This window comes from Sus scrofa, chromosome 3 (assembly GCF_054392235.1).
Source record: "Sus scrofa isolate SSC_HxYL_T2T_F1_AM1 chromosome 3, Sscrofa_HxYL_maternal_Yorkshire_Landrace_v2.0, whole genome shotgun sequence".
Classification (NCBI taxonomy): Eukaryota; Metazoa; Chordata; class Mammalia; order Artiodactyla; family Suidae; genus Sus; species Sus scrofa.
The window spans coordinates 37024788-37046703 of NC_139385.1; the positions used below are offsets into that span (position 1 = coordinate 37024788).

General features: G+C 54.6%; 1 protein-coding gene across 2 annotated transcripts in view; it reads right to left on the minus strand.

Annotated features, from left to right (window-relative positions):
* Window positions 1-301: 301 nt before the first annotated feature.
* The window catches only part of SNX29 (sorting nexin 29), a 548246-nt gene continuing 526631 nt past the window's right edge, over window positions 302-21916 (minus strand). For both annotated transcript variants that reach the window (XM_021088060.2, XM_021088055.2), the window contains one exon: window positions 302-5798. In XM_021088060.2, the coding sequence (XP_020943719.2) occupies window positions 5669-5798 (130 nt within the window). In that variant the 3' untranslated portion in view covers window positions 302-5668. The remainder of the gene's footprint in view (window positions 5799-21916) is intronic.

Here is a 21916-nt window from a genome sequence, read left to right on the forward strand (position 1 = left end):
CCTCACGGATGCTAGTCAGATTCGTTTCTGCCGAGTGCCGATGGGAACGCCTCTATATAGAATTTTGATTCTCCATCTCCAATGAGTACAGATCTGCCTAATAACTCAAAATAGGATTTTATTCCACCTCAAGTAACACCGATGTTCGTCCACTCAAATCCAGTTGTTCAGGGTAACAGGTGAAAATGATGAAGGGCCTTTCTGGAATTTTTTATAACATGTACTTTGAGAGCTCACCTAGTCCCCAACTGCTGAAAAAGAATGGACACAGAGACACAGAGACCGTAAGGGGAACATTCGATTTATAAAATGTCACGGTGTTTATTTCGTCGTCGTTGTAAAGGTGTGTATCTCAACCGGATTGTAACAAAATTACCACAGCTTATTCCAAAAGAAAATTTTAATACAAGAGATTTTAGAAAATTAAACACATTTGTTTAAAAATTCTATTGTGTAAACCTCAACAGAAGATAACACTACATGTTTTAGAGCAAATCTGTGGACTTTGAGGCCTTGCGCACATCCAGACACGTAGACTAGGCTCTGGATACGTCGCCGTGTTACACCTGACAGACGGCTCCCTGGGCCCACATCGTGGGTGACTCAGGCCGGGCCGAGGGTCTCCACCTGGGGGGTCGCCATGGCGCCTGCGGTCAAGACAGTCCTGCCACCAAGAAGTCAGCATCTGATGAGTTAGTGTCCTACCAGATGGCTACACCAGGGATGGGGATGCTAAGGCTGCAGAGGTAAAGACATTCTTTCTGGAATGAATCCTAGACAAGAAGAAGAAAAAAAAAAAAATCCAATTAGCTCCACCACCGCCTGTTCTGCAGCTCATCTCTGGAGGGTCAACAATTCTGGCTGCAAACGTGTGATTCCCCCATTTCGTCCTTTGCTGTACTTGGTCCCCGTTTTTCTGCTGGGGGGCCCCCTGTGTGGCCTCGAGTGATGGCGGAAAAGGACTCTCAGAGGTGCATGGCTTTTCCCTTTGCAGGTGGTGAAGGCAGGAGGCTGACTTGATCCGGTTCAAGCGGGAGGGGGAGCCTGGGCAAGTCGGCCAGTGGTTTTCAATGATGATAAAAACCATTCCCGTGCCCATTCAGAACCGAACTCCTGGACTCGAAACGCAGATGGATCCAGTATGTTCTCCCAATGGGCGCATGCTTGCTCTAGACTCAACCATCTTTGAAAGAAACAGCCCCTGACCCCACACCAATCGGGTAGGTCAGGAAACCCATTCAGTGTGGTGGTGAGGGCTCCTTGGCAGGAGCATTTTGACTCCCACCAGAATCAGGCCCATCCCTGGCAATGGGCAGGGCAGAAGGGAACGGAGACATCCTGGCGATGAACGGAGCAGGGCATTTTGGTCACGGCTGGAGCCGGGACAGCCGTCCTGCTCAGAGCGGGATATGGGTATGTTCCACCCTCCCTTCCGTTGATCCAGTAGCTCAAATTTTATTTTAGAAACATGATCAAGACCATGTGTTACGGAGACATGACAAATGAACTTTTTGGCACAGGAATGTTAGATAAAATATACAGTGCTACAATTGTGCAAAATTAGCACAGAAGCCGATCTGAACAGCAGACATCTCATGTTAGCTTTAATGAAACAGTGTACAATATTTGGAAAGATAATCGTTGCAAAAGGCCTTGCTCAGGAGCAGATGCCTGCCCGTCGGAAGTGCCCTCTGTCCCTCGAGTCGCAGGCCAGGGGCAGGGGGAAGGTTCAGCGTGGGTGGCACATTCCAAGTGAGATACTGAGGCGGGGTCAGGATGGGTATTGCCTTTGGAGTTGAACTTGACCATGGCTCGTTCTTCCAGACGCCTCTTAGCCAGAATGATGCTCCAGGCAGGGTCCTCCCTGGCAGGTCCCGGGGGAGGCCCATCCCGGCTCCGGGCTGAGAATCCAGCCTGTTCTTTGCTGTCCGTTACACGCGCAGGTGAGGTCCTCCCACGAACGGGCACCGGCGCTGGACCCAGGCTGCCAGGCTAGGGATGGAGGCAGGATGCAGCAGGTGATGGGTTAGGAGAGGTCTGCTGGGAGCCTCGGGGACAGGGCCTGGCCTCCAGGTGAGGGGCTAGCTGGTGGCTGTGGGCTGCACTGCATGTGAAGCTGAGCAGTTGGGCAAACTGTCCGTGAGGACCCAAGAGAAAAAGGAAAGGTGAGGCCACTGTGTGCCCCGGGCCGCAGAGCCCTGGTTCCAAGTATTAGGAGATAAACGGTACTGCTTCTGACCCACAGGGCTGGCTTCCTATTTCCTGACTCTGGGCCCCAAACCTGGGGATTAAATCTTGGCTCTCCGGTGCGAGTCGTCCTGCTGTGTTAACTCCAGCTGGGTCAGCAAGCCCGCGGATGTAAACACGTTAGATGGCCTCCTTTCTAAAGGCACAACACAGCCCTCCACTGCTGTGACACCCAGCGGTAATCAAAGAACGTGCCTTAACAGGGCCTGAGCCGAGCAGCAGAGCCCCATGCGGGGTGACAAGCCCTTGCCCCCACACGCTGGCCGGAGTCCCTGCCTCGTGCTGGGTCTCAGGATGATGTCAGGGCCACGGCTCCATCAGGTCCTCCCTTTGTGACCAGGAAGCCCTTGGATGGGACTGGTCGTGATGCTGGAGGAGACACCGTGGGATGGAATGGCCTCTGTCGTGAAGCCACCTCCTCCCTGCCCACTGCCAGTCCAACTGGAGAGATGCTGGGCCATTTGAGCCACAGCTCCGCTCTCCGTGAGTCCCTGCCAGTGATGGAGTGGTGTGTGCCCGTGAACGGGTCTAAGGAGCCAAGCCAGGGTGTCAGAGTGACATCGGGGCTGGGAAAAGGCCCCCTCTGGGCTGAATGGCCACCAGCCTTGGATGCCCTGCTGGGAGATGGGTTTTCTCTTTTGGGGAGAGCCGTCATGCCCAGCTGGCTTTTCCCCGGCTTCTGTCATTTGGGGAAAAGGAGGGGACAAATGAGGTGGGGGCGGAGTTGTCCCTGCCCAGCGAGGTTTCCTCCCCTTTGTGCTAAAGCGGCCCCCGAGCGGACATCCTGGCTCTGCTGAGGGGACTCCTCCTCCCAGGAGGGTGGCACTAGAGGGTCAGGGCCTAGAGAGAAGCGGTCTCGCTGGCTGCTTTGCGTGGGGAAGGCTGCCTCTCTCAGATGCTAACATCAGAGGTACCAAAGAATGTTCTAGTTAGGTCGAGGAGAGAGAAGTGATGTCAGCAGGTCCTTTGTGGGAGGCTCTTTCCCTCTCATGGGTCGAGGGGGTGGAGGACAGCTGCCCTCTGAATTGGATCTGGGGTGACTGGCAGCTGCTAACACACCGTCACGGGGTGGCCTTTTGTGCCCCAGATCTCGGCCTGGACCTCAGCGTTTTGTCTTCCTCCAGGAGCTGGGCGTCCGCCCCTTCTAAGTCCATCCCCCCAGGGCAGAAGGCTTTTGAGCAGCTGGGTGGACTAAATCCCTGCAGGATATTCCATGTGATTCCAAAGGGAACACGGTAATGTGTGTGTCCCCTGCGTGTCTGAGCTGAGATGGGGGCTGGTCTGTGTGCTGAAGATGAGTCTAGGGCTCCCGCAGGATCACAAAGACGGCTCTACAGACAGCAAGCAGCCTGGAAGGGTCCCCGTGGGGCCCCGGAAACATGCATTCACAGTCCGCATCTTGGGAGAGGAGGGCAAGCTTTCCGTGAATTACTAAGCTTTTAAAAAGAGGGAGGCAGAGTTCCTCCTTTTTAAGTACAGCCTTGAGAGCGTGCACGTCTCTCCCTGCTCAGCACCTGTCCTCTGTAGTCTCGGGTGCCTTTTTTGTCACTGTCGTCAACTCCCTGTACAGGAGGCGGAAGCAGGTTCCCAGTGGGGCGGATGGCGAAGGCGAGGCCAGGCCCACGCTCACTCAGACATGTGTCGGGTCAGGAGCCGGAAAAGGCTGGCTGATTGGAAGCCCTGGGGCTGCCGGGGCGGTGGTCCTGTTCAGGGTCTGGTAACCAGAAGGGAACCTTGGGTGCAGGGTCGGCTGTGCAGGCAGTGCTGGGCCATCCCGACAGCTGGCGTCAGAGTGACCACGTGGAGGGGCCCAGGCTCTGGGGCAGTGGGAGCTTCCACAATGTGCCAGGGGACTTGGTCGATGAGGGCTGTGTGGTCAGGGCAGCGGCCGGCTCAGCATGGGGGGACTGGGGTTCCAAGAAAGCACATGTGTCAGGGACGCAGCCTCGCTCAGGTCCGCTGATCCCCATGGGCTGACCACGGTGCCAGCGTCCATCCGTGGAGCACAGCCCGCTTGCTTTGCACACCTGGCAGAATGTTTCCCGAGAAGCTCCTTGGGCCTCTGAGGGCTGTGGCTGACGGAGGAGCACGTAGCACAAACCTTCCAGAGCTTTCCTCCATGGAGGAAGTGCTCCATGCTCCTCCTGGTCACGCGTCCAGCTGGAAGCTGGGGGGTTGAGACGGTGCCCAGCGGAGCGTGTGGCCAGGCTTCTGCCGACCGTCCTTCTCACATGTCCACGTCGTCTGCTGTCCCCCAAAAATGCCCCTTTGTAACGATCAGCATCTGAGGGTGGCTTTCGCCCCAGGGTGGGAGAGTATTCCATGATTCTCGATGGCGAAACTGGCCGAATGGCTCTGGTACCGGAGGAAATGTGATGTGGGAGGGGCCCAGGGTGGCCGCCACACTGCTGCTCCTTGTCCTGCTCTGACCTGCTGTCAGGGTGGGGGGCCCCCCTGCTCGGAGACGTCGGAGCAGGGGGACACTGAGAGCATGCTGGGTGACAGAGGCCGTGTTGCACGCCCGTGTCTTTAGGGCGTGACCGTGATCTGTGCAGAGTGGACATTGTGCCCAAGTTCGCAGAGAGCCAGGCCGAGCCTGCCGGGGCCCTGGAGCCAGGTCTGATGGCCTGAGGCCCACGGAACCTCTGTAGCGAGTCCAAGAGCTGAGTCCCAGCCTCGAGGCCTGTCCTCTGGACTTTGGAGGCCAAGGCCCCCGTTTCCTAGAGAGCCCGGAGCGCTCCAACACGCGTCCCCAGGTTCCTGTGGGCAGGCCAAAGGGCCCATGGGCCCAGGTGCCCTCAGGTTTCCTACAGCAGCCAGTCCTTCCCGGACCAGCCATAAGGAGGTAGGGGTCTCCCAGAACCGCAGTTCCTCATCCCTGACGGTCCCTTTGCGCGAAGGCCACGGGACTGTCACGCTGGAGCCTGGTGGCAAGAACTAGGGTGTGTACCGACCACTGGGGGGGAGTGCGTGGGAAGGAGTGAGCCCCTCCCCCCAAAACCCTTCACATCCACAGGCTGGAGCAGGCGATGCCATAAAACAGAAACGAAGGTAACAGTCACTCGGATTCCCATGGGGGCGAGAGTCTGGAGGAGTTTCCTGAACGATCCTTCCGCCCAAATGAGCCGTCAGACTTGTGCATCTCGACCAGCGGGCTCTGAGCCTGACCCGGGGCCCCGCTCTGGGCTTGGCAGGAGGGGAATGGATGTCCCCACAGGGCCCACGTGTCCGCATCTGTCCAGCGAGGAGCCACCCCGCTCTGACTGACCAGTTTAATCAGTGTCACGTGACCAGTGTGGAAGGTGTGCTCTCTGGGGTGGGGACAGGGTGGTCACTCCGAGGTGGAAGGGGCCAGCTGCCATGGCCAGGCTGGAGGCAGCTGGCGCAGCACACAGGGCCCGAGTCTGGGGTTCCGTCGAGGTCAGAGGTCACCGCTCTGGGGCTCCACGTTGCGTGTCTCCCTGGGGTGACCTCGGGACAGCTTCGGGAAGCGGGAAGCCACTTTGGGCCGGCTGTTCTTGGTCAGTGGTTCTCCAGGAGCGGCGATGTCACTGAAAGAGCGAGGAGAACTGGGTTAGGATGGGGTTCCGGAGGCAAAAGTCTACAGGGAGGGGGCAGGGGGAGTGGCCTCCCCGGGCGCGGCTGCTGCCTGGCCGGGTGGCGAGAGCGACATGGACCAACGGGGGATCCATGCTGTTCTAGTCTGTCAACAGCACCCAGCACAACATGGGGCCACAGTTCTGGACCCTCTTTTAAGGCAATGAGAGAAGCTACTAGCCTTGGCTTTCTTCTCATCGTTTTCATTGATCGTCCAGCAAAGGCACGTTTCAAAGGAAAAAAAAAAATGCTTTGGAGAACACTGCATGGAAAGTGATAAAAGCAGAGTTCCCGTTGTGGCACAGCAGAAACGAATCTGACCAGTATCCCTGAGGACGCGGATTCGATCCCTGGCCTCACTCACTGGGTCAGGATCTGGCGTTGCTGTGAGCTGTGGTGTAGGTCGTATGACTCTTCGAATCAGGGCATCTTTATCAGGGAGAGTAACCATTATTGAGGCTCAGGATCCCCCTGCCCAGAGATGTGATTAGAACATGCAGCCATGTTCCTCAGATTCTACCTTCTCTTCTCTGCTTCCCACATTCCCCCCCGTAGCTGCCTGTCTCCTATTTAATACCCAGGGCTTTTCTCACCTTCATTTTTCAGTTACTTTGGCCTACACAAAAACCCCATAAACATGGGTTTCGTGCATATTCATATTAAAAAAAATTGACAATGGTTCATCCACCCCAAATATTGGGTGAGTGTCGTCTTAGAGGTGTATGGTGTTGGTGATATGGCTACAGCTCAGAGGCTATACCCCATCTGATTCCCTTCACAGGACATTCTGGAAAAAGCAAAACTCCAGGGGCAGAAGGCCCAGCAGTGGTGGGGAGGGGCTGATCACAGAGGGGTCCTAGGGAACTTGGGGGCACTGAATGGGCTGTTCTGTATCTTGCTGGTGGTGACATGACCCCGTCCATTTGTCAAAACTCACAGAAATACACAGGGGCAAATTTTACCATATAAAAAAGTTTTACTTCAGTCTCAGTAAGCTTGGCTGAGAAAGGCTGTTCTTTTTTTAGGGTTGCACCCAAGGCAGATGGAGCTTCCTAGGCTAGGGGTCAAATTGGAGCTATAGCTGCCAGCCTGTGCCACAGCAACGTGGGATGCGAGCCACGCAATCTACACCACAGCTCACAGCAATGCTAGATCCTTAATCCACGGAGTGAGGCCAGGGATCGAACCCGCATCCTCATGGATACTAGTTGGGTTGTTTTGTGCTGTGCCCCAATGGGAACTCCCAGACTCTTTTCTTAAAAATCTCTGCTTTTTCAGCAGCCAGGAGAACCTCTCCTCCATCTGGGTCTCCCAGGAGTCAATGACCTCGTCCCCTTCCCTTGTGGGAAAGGACAGGGGTCCTGGGGGCAGAAGCCCTGACTCTGTCATTTACCAGCTAACTTCCCGGACAGGACACTGACATTCCCTGAGACTGAGATTCCCCCCTTGTGAGAAGGGACCACATCGGAAAGCCACGTGGGCAAAGAAGCTGAATAGCCATTTTGCCAAAGATGATACACAAGCAACTACGAAGCCCGTGAAAAGATGGTCAGCCTCATTATCAGGAAGTGTGGACTGAAGCCACAGCAAGGTACCACCTCTCGCCCGCGAGGGTGGCCACTATCAACAAGACGAGAATGAGTGCTGGTGAGGATGTGGGGGAATGAGAGCTTGGGGAAGAGCCCGGCAATTCCTCAGATGATTAAACACAGAATGATCATGGGACCAGGGCACTCTGCTGTTTGGTACATACCCAGGAGACAGGAAAATGCCCGCACAGAAACGAGGATGTCGATGGTGCAGGCACCATCCTTCTTAACAGCCCCAGAGCATAGATAATTTGGTGTGTCCAGGGGCGTGGACACAGCGTGGCTCATCCCTACAGAGGGATGTCAGGCAGCTGGGAGCGGCAGCAGCTCTGAGGCCCGATGGCAGACGCTACCCCCCTCCCCCCGGCCCAAAACACCGCTCCGCATGCTGCTTTTTCCCCTTCAAGCAGGAGCTGACGTTCCCACATGAGAGATGTTCTCTCTCTACGAGAAGGAAAGTGATATTCTTATCAGGGGACGAGAAGCCGAGGTGGAGAAAAGTCTGTACAGACAGATCTTGTGAGAATCACTGTTTTCCTTTGGCCTCACACGGCTGACTTTTCCACCATGGACTCTGCTCCACTTTGTATGAAATCGGGGCAGAAACAGCAGGGAGGTGTGGCCAGGCCACTGTGTTGGGTCTTCACTTCCTGACGAGGGCTCCCGTGTCACATGACAGTGCTGGGAGTCTGGATGTGTTTGCTCCCCTGTTTCCTCTGTCAGTCTGATTCAGGCCCAAATGAAAAACCCTGAGAGGGGAGAGAGAAAATGCTGCCCCCACCACGTGCTGCAACGCAGATGCACCTTGCAAACGCTGCGCCGGGTGGATGATGCCACACGCAGAAGCCCGTGGGTTGTGATTCTATTCATGGGAACGTCTAGAGCAGAGCAATCCAGAGAGAGAAAAGTGTGCGCGTGGGGTGGGGTGGGGGGGCTTTCTTCTCCAAGCAATGAAAATGTAGTAAAATCAACTGTGCTAATGGCTCCAAGTATCTGTAAACATACTAACAGCTATTGATCTAAAAATGGTCAGACGCTCTAAAACATTTCTGCAAAGACATACAGATGGCCAACAGGCACAGGAAAAGATACTCAACACTACTAATTACTAGAGAAATACAAAACTACAATGAGGTATCCCCTCGCATGGTCAGAATGGCCATCATTAAAAAGTCTACCAATAACAAATGTTCGAGAAGGTGTGGATCAGAGGACAGCCACCTCCACTACTGGTGGGCGTATAAATTGGTACAGTCACTCTGGAGAACAGGGTGGAGGATTCCCAAAACACCAAATACAGAACGAGCCTTGGTATCCTGCCATCCCACGCCTGGGCATCCAGCTGGAGAAAAGTCCCATTTGAAGATGGCCATGCACCTCCATGTTCAGTGCGGTGCCATTTACAACAACAGCCAAGACGTGGAAGTAACCTATCTGTCCACTGACGACTGAAGAAAGAAGTGGGACACAGAGATAATGGAATATGAGTCATAATGAACGAAATGACCTTGGCAGCAACATGGATGGACCCAGAGATTCTCATACTAAGCCAGAAAGAGAAAGACAAATATACATCACTTACAGGTGGAATCTAAAAAATGATGCATGTGAATTTATTTACAGAACAGACTCACATAGAAAACACCTGGTTACTGAAGGGGGGATAAATTAGGAGTTTGGGCCTTAACAGACACTACTGTGTATAAAAGAGGTAACAGGACCTACTGTGCAGCACAGAGAACTATACTCAGCATCTTGTAATCATCATGGAAAAGAATCTGAGAAAGAATACACACACACAAATGCATAGAACGGATCACTGCTCTACATCGGAAACTAACACTGCAAACCAACTATAAAAAAAAAAACAAAACCTACTGATTCGTGTTCTCCGGATGAACTGTATGGGACAGAAACTACATCTCGTCTTAAAAATTGGCACGTTAAAAAAAAAAAACAGCATCACAGGATCTGCTCTGGCAACTCTGCGTGATGGCTGAAGGATGGCATTCAATGCTTGGACAGAGCCTGGTGGCAGAGGGGGTGCCTAGTAAATGCCCCCCTCCCATCCCATGCTTCTGACCTTTGGCCAACCTCCAGTGAGGCTCACTCTCCCTCTGAGAAAACTGTCCCCACGTCATAACTGAGTCCCATCTCTGGGGGCTGGGGCTGTTGGAGCCATTTCTCGCCCATGAAGGGGTCGTCCTGGAGGCCCAGTTCAAACGAGCAGGCAGGAAACCAGGGAGAAAAAGAGGCAGAGGCTTCCTTCCCCAAACCCCTAAGATGCGGACTGTCCTGAGCCACAGGGACTCATCATTGAGATGGGGACCTCTCTGGGGACGTGGCTTCCCCAGGGCTGACACTGCGCCTGGCACGCAGCTCCGCCAGAAGGCAGTGGACACAGCCTCCTGAGGGGCTGCCCTGGAGAGAGTGCAAACAGCCCCCGCGGGCCTCCCCGTCCTCCGGCTCCTTCGGGGATGGGGGTTTGGAGCTGAGGCAGCGAGCCCCCCCCTCCCCCCCACGCGCTTTCATCAGGTCTCTCTCGGGTTTCATTTCAAAAACTTGCTGTTCTCCTCCCCCTCCCCACTGCTGGCTAGCACCGAGGTGCCAGCGGAGTCCATGCCAGGATCCCAGGGCGGACGGTTCCTTTTAATAAGCCTCTGGGGCACACTGCCTTGGTGTCTACATCCCTGTCCCCAGCACACAAGTGAAATTGACCTGACAGTCTTGACCACTCAGCAGGGAAATGGCCAAGGGGAGAGATGAGTTTTTTACTTCACTCATCAAGTGACTTTCGAGGGCTGGTCAATACTCCAGTTGCTGGGAGCTGCCTTATGGAGCTTGGAGGAAGCGTCGTACAGGCCACGCCTGCTGCTGGGCTGGACTCCCGAACACAGCAGTGTCCTGCAGAGGATGTGGCTGCTGTCCTCGGGTACCGGTTCTCTGACGAGGTCTGTGTGCAGGAGTCCGGATAACAGAGCTCTGCCTCCAGGCTCTGCAAACCCTGGGGCAGGGCTGCCCTTCCTGCGGCTCTAGGCAATGGAGAGGCTGCAGCAGACACCTCGGTCAAGGTGCACCGGGCCAGACCGCCTTGGACTTGGCCTGTAGGCACGTCTTCAGGCTCAGGACCACGTGGTGGGGATCCACCTTCCCACCCGTGTCACTCCGCTAACATCCCTGAAGATTTCTCTGGGAACTGCGACTTGGGGAAGGGGGTCTCTGTGGCGTTTCCTTTCTGGGTCCTGCCCCTGGGTTTGACCTGGGTTTGAGAGCATCACCATCCAGACGTGCCCCAGAAATGGCTCCAGCAGAGCAGAGGGATCCCCAAAGGCAGGATGTGGTCTGATTCTTCTCTGGGTCATGACGGTTCCCGACCCCAGAAAACTCCGTGAGTGAGCTCTTCTTCAGTTAAAAGAGGCCTCTGCTTATCAAGTCTTTGGGCCAAAAACAACCCTGCTTCTCATGTAATAGGTCCTCCAGCCGTGTGGGTGGGTGGGGGTGTGTGTGGCGGGGGTGGAGGGCGCTGCTATGACCGCCTGCGCGTCACAGCTGTGAAAACAAGTCGCCTGCAGCCAGGAAGAAGCAGACGCTGGTTTTGGAGGCGCAGTTTGACCCTGGAGCCCACAACTAGATGACAGAGGAAACCTGGCAGGCAGGCCAGGGGCGCTGGTGCTCCTGCAGACGGCGACAGACAGACCGACTGCTCTCGAGACCTGGGGGTGTTCAGCACGTGACGCGGCGCGGGGTTCAATCACAGAAATAAAAGGGCCTCAAGCCCCGGGGGCTGCGCGGGGAGGCCGGCGGCGGGAAGGGTGGAAGGACTGGGAGCGGAACGACCTGTGAGAACGACCCGGGGTCAGGACGGGCCGGGAACCTCCCTTCCCCAAATGCAGCAGCATTTTCTCCACTCTTGGCGCGTGCTTTCCATATACCTGCTGCTCTGCGCGGGCAGGTTTCTAAAGCCGACACCGCAGCTTTAATGACTCCGCGGCTACAAACATGACAGCTGAGATTCTGGTCTCTGCTCAGATGCCTGGCTGGGAGCCTCTTCAGTTACTGCCCCCTGTTACACAAAGTGGGGGTTCCGGCGTTCCTGGTCTAACTTGCCTGATATTTCAGGAGGTCCACCCATCATGTCCTAAGCTGGGGGGCTTCACCCGAAAGGCTCTTCTGAAAAGGGGCTGGACTTGGGCTGGCTCCCGCCGCGGACCCGTCAGCCCTCATGGCATCTCCGCAGTCATCGACTTCCACTCCAGCCAAACCCAGCCCTGGTTAAGCTGGGCAGCAGACCCAGGAGGAAAAAGGCGTGAGATGGGCTGGCTGGCTGTGTTTGAAGTTCAGGGCTAACCCGACGGGCCCCCATGGTCCTGACCCCTGCCCTGCCCCGCCCCCACTCACAGGAGCGACTATTCTGTTCCTTTCCTCGCCTCCCACCCCGCCGGGCAGTTCCCGGCTAAGGAGCAAGGGGCCCCTCTCCTCCTCCTGACACAGGAGCACGTGTCCCTGTTCCTACTTGAGGCCAGCACCTCCGTGAGGCCTGGGGCGGTTCCCTTGGGACTTTCTCAAGGACTTGACTTGGCCCTGTCCCCTCCTGTGCTGCTCCTTCACACGTCACTGAGTTCTGGGAGCTGCCTCCACGTTGTCAAAACCAGTGGGCACCCCCACCACTCAGCAGCAATGCCACCCTCTTACTTTTTTTCGTGGCTACACCTGCAGCAGATGCAAGTCCCCAGGCCAGGGATTGAATCCGAGCTGCAACCACATCCTTTAATCCACTGCACTGGGCCAGGGATTGAACCTGCACCACTGCAGAAACAAGCTGGATCATGAACCCGCTGCACCACGGAGGGAACTCCCCCGCCACCCACTTCTGATGCTCCTCCCGACTCTGCCGCTTGGTCCCTCAGTGGGGGAAGGTCCTGGCAGGGTTCTCACCTCATGTGACTGCAGCCCTGAGGTGTGACCTCATCCCGACCAGCGGCACCCCTCGCATCCCAATGCCAAAGACGCCCACAGGTACATTTCACCCCCAGTTGCCCTCGAGCTCCACCGTCAACTGCCCCAGTGGATGTTGTGGCATTTCCGCTTGGATATTTGACAGGCATCCCACCCAACGTGGGCATTCTGATTTTGCCCATCAAACTTGGGCTCCTTCTCCGGTCGTCTCCATTTTAATCAATGGTGCAACCCCCACCCCATGGCTCAAACCAAAACCCAGCACAGCACCCTGGCTTCTCCCTTTCCCTCCCGTTCCAGATCTAGTCCATCCAGGTGCCCTTGGGTTCTGCCTGGACACACAGACGCAATTTTCCAGTTCTCTCCATGGTGACTGTTCTTGGTCCAGCCACCGTCACCTCTTGCCTGGACTCTCATGAGCTCTCTCTGCTTCCACCTCATTCCTCTGCACCTCATCCAAGTTATCCTGGCATATCCCCACCTGCAAGGCTCCCCTCTTGCACTCCTTTTTGGGGTCACAGCTCCCCCCACCTTCTGGAGCTGTACTGGGACTCCTTGAATTGCTCCCAAGCCTCACTTAAGTCACCACTAGTCATACGCCATTGTGTCAGCCTGTTTATTAGCACCTGTCACTCCCTGAAATGTCCTTCCCACCCTCTCCTCAAGGGCCTAGAGTAGTGCCTGGTCCACTTAACCTTTTGAGTGATTTCCAAGGGGCCTGTAGATGCCCACCTATCTCCACTGGACCTTGTCCTCCTGGCTGGACAGTGCCTTGTCTTTACCTGCCTTCGAGGTGGTGGTGTTTTTACCAGAACATGGGTCTCATAATCAGAAAGCCCCCGGTCCATTCCTGACTCTACAACCTACCAGCTGTGTGACGGTGAGAAAGCCACTGATGCCTCTGCGGTTCAATGTGAAGAAAGAGTTCATATTCCCTTAGAGAGGAAATACTACTTTTAGAAGATTGGTAATAGGAAAAATAACTACTTCCAAGGCTTGTTCCATGAGGCAAAAGCTACAGTGCTTATAACAGCGGGGGCACAGAGAGGGTATTAGAGGGTATAAAGGTTGGGGTAGAGGGAGCAGACTAATGCCATGTCCAGAAATACATAAAGAGGGGACAGAGATGTGACTCCCTTAAGCAACAGGTGGATTGGGGGAGGCAGGTACTGGGCCATCCAGGGTGCATGCAGCTCCTACAGCCCACGGGCACTGGGGGAAAGAGTGCAGTGAGCAATGCACAGAAGGTTTTTCAGGAATTCTCTTTGTGAAGCCTTACCACGTGTCCCATAGCAGAACCCCTGCTCTTGCACAGGTGGCCCCAGGCTCCAGCTCCTCTCGCCCAAATCCCCCCACCTGTCCTCTGTGTCCAGCCTGCGGCTGCTCTCATCCGGTGCCCAGTGATCTGGTGACGGAACACGTTGGATTATGGCACTCTTTTGCTCCAAATGTTCCAAGCTTCCACCTTCTGCCATGTGAAATGCTTACAGAACTCTCCAGGCCCTCCCTGGTTGGCATGTCCCCTTCTCATTTCCTCCCCACCCCTGAACTTTGGGGCTCCTCTGTGGGTGCTGGGCACATGCCTGCCCTGGGCCCTTCGCAGCTACTGGCTCTTCCCCGCTCACCCATCCCCCAAAGGAGAGCTTTCTGCCTGGTTCTCTCCCTGACCTCCTCCAGGTCTTTCTGGGGTGTGCTCAGAGCCGCCTTCGCTGCCACCTCCCCCTCCCCCCAACCCCCCATCCATCATTCAGTGCGTTATATTGATGGGGGTCTGGTTCTCAGCTGTAACCCAGCACGTAGAGATAATGACACAGTGGTACCCTCTGAGGATGTGTGGAATGAGTAAGTCCTACAGGGCCACCCAACACATCCCGAGAGTCAGCCTTACGAGTCATCAGGAGTGCACGGTGGCAAAAGTTGAAAGGCAGCCGTAGCCAAGCTTTGGTGAGGATGCTGAGAAGAGGGTGGTCACACAGTTGCAAAAGCACGAACTGGTGAAAGCTTTTAGGAAAGCGGAGGGAACTGTGTGCACACACGTGTGCAAGGATGTTCATGGAGTGTGGTTTCCAGTGAGGAAGCGGGGAAACAACATGCCTGCCTGTAGGCAGAAGACTCATTAAATGCACAATGGCAAGTCCATTTACAGCCGTCTGCTGTCACAGAGGATGCAACACACCAATGTCACAGATGGTGAAACACCTTCAAGAGAGGATTACATGAAAACACGTGAAATTACAGAACAAGACAGTGTAGGATCCTCCCCCCCCCCCTTTTCCTTTTTCAGGCCACACCTGTGGCATAGGGGTCGAATCAGAGCTGCAATTGCCAGCCTGCACCACAGCCACTTGGGATCTGAGCCATATCTGTGACCTACAAGGCAGCTCCGGGCAACACCAGATCCTTAACCCGCTGAGTGAGGCCAGGGATCAAACCCGTGTCCTCACGAATACGATATCGGCTTCTTAACCTGCTGAGCCACAATAGGAATGCCCAGATCCTATTATTATTAAAAATGAAACCTCAAATGCACGTGCACATAAACGTATCTAAAGGCAGAGACTAGAAGGATGGGGGAAGGGCCATGTGTTTGTTCTATAGATTGGCACTGTTTAAACTTTTCAACTAGAACACATCACTCATTTAATAAACTCAGGAAAGAACAAAACATCGCACGGAAGAGCCCGAGCCACTGCCTGGAGGTCCCCAGTTTCACCAGATTCCTTTCTTCTGTGCCAGGGAGGCGAGCATGCACCGGCTGTGCCTGGCTGGCCCAAGCCGCCCAGAGCCTGAGCAAGTCTGGGGCGGCTCCCCAAGCAGGAGCGCTCACGTTGCTTTGCAGCAACCAGATCTACTTGTAACCAGTTCAACTTACCGATTCAGGCCCTGGAGAGACTGAATCGTTCGTCTTCTCTGCCTCCTTCATCACTGAGTTCCCAGCCCTGCTGCATTTCCATCCACATCTGCCCACACGCTCGATTTCCTGCACCGCCTGCCTGGTAGCCCTAAGCACCAGGGGTCTTGAAGCATCTCTCCATACTCTCGAGTCCCTATTCTCCAGGGGCACCCCTAGAAAAAACTCAGCTGTGCACCAAGGATATGAACTAAAGACTCGAAAAACTCCAGAAAGGTCCCAGAGCTGGGAAGCAGATGTCTGTGCCTGCCCCAGCCTGCACCCCCAGGTTCAGCCCGCACTAGTGGTTCTGATGAGAGACGGCCAACGGCATTAGAAAGATCCCCTCAGGTTAGGTTTAGAGGTTCTTAAAACAGAAGACTGATCACAGCACACCCCCCAATGACAGCCGTTCAGAGGTTGCCCACTGCTGAGTAAACCTGCCCTTCCCCACCTGCTGCCAAGGCCACGCCCCTCCCCACCTGCTGCCGAGGCCACGCCCCTCCCCACCTGCTGCCGAGGCCACGCCCCCACCCCACGCCCCTCCCCACCTGCTGCCAAGGCCACGCCCCCACCCCCACCCCTCCCCACCCGCTACCGAGGCCACGCCCCCACCTCCACGCCCCTCCCCACCTGCTGCCGAGGCCACGCCCCCTCCACCAGGGCCGCCCATCGCCACGCAGGTGCCAGGAGAACCGCTGTGCAGGCCGGGGCTGAGCCACGAAGGGAAAGCCCGGCTAAGAAGAAAGCAAATCCGTTTATCTCCGAGGTCAAAGGCGGTTTTTGGTGGGTTGGCAAACTGGTTGAACATCCGACAGTGTTGGAATTTCCTGGAGGAACCACCTGAACCATCCTGGGGAGAGGCTCATGAACAGTACTGAGGGTTTTCCAGCATTTTCCCAGCATCTGGGGGGCCCCGGTTTCATCATTCCAGACCAGGTCAGGCCTTGTCACCTAAAGAGGAAGGCGCTCCGCTCCCCACCCCCACCCAGACGCACGCACCAGCTTAGGAGCACAGATCTCTCTGTCTGAGGTGCAGAAACGGATCACTTTCCAGGGCACCCCAAGTCTTTTTACCTCTGTGGGTCAACTGGAGGTTGATTTCCATTTAAATATAACTGGCAATTCTGAGTTTCTCTTACAGGCTTCCTCCCAGAGTCTGTTATGAAAATACCATTCAAATGTAAAAATGTCCCATTCAAAAAAAAAAAAAAAAAAAGATAGTAGCTCCATCTTCCTGAAAAAGTTAAGGAAAATAAAGCCAAAGATAGTCCCTAAGGCTTCCACCCTCCTTATCTTAACTCTTTGGCTTCAATATACTTTTCGAACAAAATTATTTCATTATTTTTTGAATAAGGAACACAGAAAGTGGCACAAAATGAAAGAGCATGCAGAGGAAATGTCTCCCCACCCCCACCCTCCAGGCAGCCGTGGTGACTTTTACATGTAGCTTTCTAGAGCTATCCACTGCATAGAGACCAGGTGTGTGTGCGTGTGTGTACGTGTATGTGTAAACACGTGCACGCTACATATACATATATTCCTTGTTGCTGTTTCTAAAAATGGAAATGTGTGCCCTGTGCTACATCTTGCTTTTTCCACTTAACGATGTGTCCTGGGGATTCTTCATATCACACAACATAGTAACATCAGCCTCATTTTTTTTTTTTTTTAGGGCCACACCTACAGCATATAGAGGTTCCCAGGCTAGAGCAGGCTAGAGGTCGAATTGGAGCTGCAGCTGCCAGCCTACGCCACAGCCACAGCCACGTGGGATTATTAACCCAATGAGCAGAGCCAGGGATTGAACCCACATCCTCATGGATACTAGTCAAGTTCGTTACCACTGAGCCACAATGGGAACTCCCAGCCCTAATATGCTTGTCCAGGGGTAGACTGTAAACCTATGAGGCTTTGCGGGCCCTTCAGTCTCTGTTCCAATGCCTCCCGTTGGAGCATGAAAGCACCACAGACAATATGTAAAGAAATGGGAGTGACTGTGTTTCAATAAATCTTTATGTACAAAAACAGGCAGTGGGTGGGACTTGGCTGGTGGGCCACCGTTTACTGCCCCCTGTTGTAAATTCTCTGTGGCTGTCTGATCACAGGTGTGTCCATCTGTCAACGGCTGCACGAGAGCAAGGAGGCAGGGCCTGCTGGCCCCAAGCGCAGGGACCAGGGATGGCCATTCTCCTTTATGAACACTTGACTGCAAACAGAAACCAACCATCTGTTTATCACCCAACACATTTTGCGCTAAATGCTGGGACAGATTTTACTTGGCGACTCCAGTGGCCCACTGAACAGCATCCAGGAAGCCCAAATGCCAGGCACTGGGACTGCTTCAAGCTGCTTTCAGCAGCTTTGTTTTCTTTTCAGAAAAGCATGCAGAGGTTGAGAGTTGAGGCTGCAGAAGGCCTGGAGTAGTAGAGAGAGGCCTGGGCATAGGACTGGGTCCCAGGGCAAGGCCTGAACCCCGCTCCAAACCTTCCCAGCCATGTGGGAGAATCAAAAAGGACACACAGGAGTCCTCGTTGTGGCTGGGTGGAAATGAACCCTGCTAGTATCCATGAGGATGCGGGTTTGATCCCTGGCCTTGCTCAGTGGGTTATGGAACAGTGTTGCTGTGATGTAGGTCGCAGACTCGGCTCAGATTCCACATTGCTGTGGCTGTGGCTGTGGCTGGCAGCTGCAGCTCTGATTTGACCCCCTAGCCTGGGGCACTTCCATATGCTGCAGGTGTGGCCCTAAAAAGAGAAAAAAAAAAAAAAAAGACACTTATGCAAAGCATCTCAAAGGGGCCTGTAGACACTCAATAGCAGTATGAAGACGAGAATAAAAGTTGTTCAATAAAAGGTCAAAATTTAACCCCTTGGACTTTCCGTCTGCTGTGTCCCCAAGAAACTCATCATGTAACATAAACCCAAAGGGCACAATGCATAGCCAGCTGCAAATGTGGCTATAAGTTCTAGGATGTTCTATGATCTGTTCAGCCCACCCCCTGCTCGGATCCATGCTGGGACGCCTGCCCAAATGTCCTGACGCAACCAACTGTCCCTTCAGAGAACTCTGCCTAGACTCCCTGCCTGCAGTGAGGATCACGCGTTCAATTTTCTGGGCTGCCCCCAGCAGACCAAAACCATCAGGAGAACAGGGGCTCAGCGACCATATTTTCTGCCATTTCCCCAGTCACCTTGCCCCTTGCAGAACACCAGCTGCCCGAATGGATGGCGGCATCTGTAGGACACACACCCAGGACCCTCCCTGGAGACCCAAGGAACTGAGAGAGAGCCGACCTGAGGCCCCCACAGGTCTAGCTGGAGAGCAGGGCTCACACAGTGTCGGGAGGCCAGAACCTGCCACCCAGCACACTGGCAGGACACCTTGCTGAGCTGGGACCAATGGGGGCCCGGGCAGAGGACACAGGCCTGGTGGCTTCATGTGGCTTAAGAGGAAGAGACTGATTCAAGCCAACTGTTTTTTCTTTCTTGTTTGATCCCTTTGTGGCACATGGAGTTCCCAGGGCAGGGATCACATCTGAGCTGCAGTTGTGACCGATGCCACAGTTGCAGCAACACCAGATCCTTTAATGCACCCATGCCAGGCCAGGGATCAAACCTGCCTCCTGGCACTGCAGACACCGCCAATCCTGTTGTGCCACAGCGGGGACTGTGATTGAAGCCAACTTTACGAAGAGCTGACAGAGGGCTCAGACAGAGGGAATTCCCAGTGGGCCTCACCTTCAAGGTGCATGGGTCAGAGGAGACACAAACGGTCACCAACTGTCTCTACGTCCCCGTACAAGCCAGATGATGACAACACTGTTGGAGAAACATGCCTCCCTAACATGGAGATGCCCCAGGAGGGGCAGGTGGGGCTGGTCACAAGGTAACATCTGAACTGGGCCATGGGGGGTAGGGGACAGCTAAGAGATCAGGCAGGGCAGGAAGCATGCTCTAGGGCGGAGGGGAAACAGTGGGGTCCTAGGGTCTGACGGCTGCTTTAACACCAAACATGTGCTGCCTCGGGACAACACAGATGTACTCCCTTAGGATTCTGGAGGTTCAGCGTTCCAGATGGGTCTCACTGGGCTAAAACCAAGGTGTTGATACTGAGATCCTCTTCCAAGCTTATGAGTGACCTCTCTTAAATCCAAAATTGGATTCCCTCTCCTGAGCCAATCCTACGGAGGCAGAGCAAAGAAAACGGGGGAGCGAAACCATCATCCACTCGCCCCCACGTCAAAGGCATTTGCTTTCGTCTCCCAGGCCTGCCCTGTGTCTCGAAGGTTGGCCCGGGAGTTAATGATGAGGAAACACGAAGATGGAGAAGCAAAGAATAGCTGTTGGGCCAGGAAACTTGTAACAATTTAAACCATAAACCATTGGTACGGAGTCCCCAGCACAGTTCCCCTGAGATGGAGATGAAGCCTGACACACATTCTTCAGTTGTTTTTGCAGGAAGCAGACCCCTGCCAGATGAAAACTGCTGAGCACAAGCACACAGACCCCAGACCAGGTGAAACCAGAAGACTGGTGATGCTCAAAACGTCACTGATCAATCTGAGAATTGTGCACAAGCTGAGCACACGCCCTGCAGCCCTCTCCCTCACACTGCCTTTTCAAAATCCTTCCCTGAGGAGTACCCATTGTGGCTCAGCAAGTTCAGGACCTGATGGAGTATCAGTGAGGACGTGGATTCGATCCCTGGCCTCACTCAGTGGGTTAAGGATCCATCATTGATGTGAGCTGTGGTATAGGTCACAGACACAGCTTGGATCCCATGTTGCTGTGGTGTAGACTGGCAGCTGCAGTTCCAGTTCGACCCCTGGCCTGGAACTTTTTGCAGCTCTAAAAAGAAACAAAAAGAAAAAGGAAAAAAAAACCCTTTCTTGAAAGCCACCGGGGTGTTCAGGTCTTTTGGGTACCAGCTGCCTGCCTGTTCTCCTTGCTTGGCACCTGCAATAAACGCTGTGCTTTCCTTCAGCACAACCTCGTGTTAGCAGATTGCCTTTATGCATACAGGTGTGCGGACCCAAGTCCAGGCTCTTTAACAGTGTTGGCAAGGCTGTGTTCCTTCTGGAAGTTCTGGGGGAGAATCTCTTTTCTTGCCTTTTCTAGCTTCTAAGGGCCACATATTCCCTGGCTTGTGGCCTCTTCCATTTCCAAAGCCAGAAGGGGCAGGACAAGTCCTGTCGCATTGCCTCACTCTGACACTGCCTGCTCTTCTGCCTCCCTCTTCTACTTTCAGGACCTGTGTTGATTATGCTGGGATGACCCAGGAAGCCCAGGATCATCTCTCTATTTTAAGGTCAGCTGACTAGCAACCCTGACTCTCCTTTACCATGTAAGGTATTCATGGGCTCTGGGGATTAAGACCAGGGCACCGGTAGGGGGATGTTATTCCACCCACCACAGGTGGGTAATCCAGTTTAACAATAACCATCATTCATTCACCACCTACTACGTATCTGACCCTTTACCCACAGTCCCATATTTAATCCCCCCAATGGTCCTGTGAGGCAGATAACATTATCTCCATTTTATGGATGAGTCCACAAAGGCTTAGCCTAAAGCCTCGTGCTGGTCCCAGAGTCAGTATCTGGTGATGCTGTGAGTGGACGAAAGGCAATTTGACCACAAAGCCTCTGCTCTCCACCTCTGGCCTAAACCGCCTCTGGGGCTTCCCAGCAGGTCAGCCCACATGACCAGCCCCCTAGTTGCTGCGTCTCTGATGAGCTTCCCTGGTTGGCTGCATTTCACCTGTGTTGTCACACTCTGATGCTGGGGGAACCAGGTGCATCCAGCAGGACCCCACTGGGTGAGGACCTCAGCAGCTTGCACCTGTCCCCCTTGCACTTGAGCCCCTGGGCCTTTCCTGTGCACTCATCTTGCTCTGAATGTGTTCACCAGAATAAATCAGAGCCATGAGGGCAACTCTATTCTGGGTCCTTGAGCTCTCCTGGTGAATCACTGGGCCTGGGGTGGTCTCTGATCCCCGACACCCCACCCTTTCACCGCACTTACTGTGAGTTCTGGGAGTGGGGACAGAGGGTACCTGCCTTACTGCTCTGTCTCTGGCTCGGAAGGGGCTCACTGGCCACTGCATGAGGTGGCTCCTTGACAGGTCAGGTCTGCTCTAAGTCCAGCCATTGAACTCATGAGGCCTACAGAGTCAGGGTTAGAACACGAGTGCCCCAGTTTCCAGGCAGGTCCTTGATGTCCTGTTCCCCCCAACCCAGAGGGTGTCAAACGGGAGCTCTCTGCACACCCTTCACCCACGCCTCCCCTCCTTTGGGGGGAGCCCATCCTCCCAGAGGTGCTAGGAATAGGGACAGTAAAGGCCAGAACTTTCTCCTCCAAGGGAGAAGGGGCTTTGGTGGGCAGAGGCCGAGAGCCGCCAGCTCAGGGACGGGCTTCAAGCTTGATGACATCCTGCCTGGGATCCTGCCCTAAGAGGCCTTGCTCCTCTGCGAGGAGGAAGGGCTCGGCCCGCTCGGAACCGAAAGTGCTCATGTCTCAGACACCTGCAGACATGAGCCCAACACAGTGCAAGGTGGGCCTCCACCAATGGGGTACGTGTGTCAGTCCCCTCTGCCAGGCAACAGGAGCTGCAGGAGAGACCCCAAGCCTGTGGG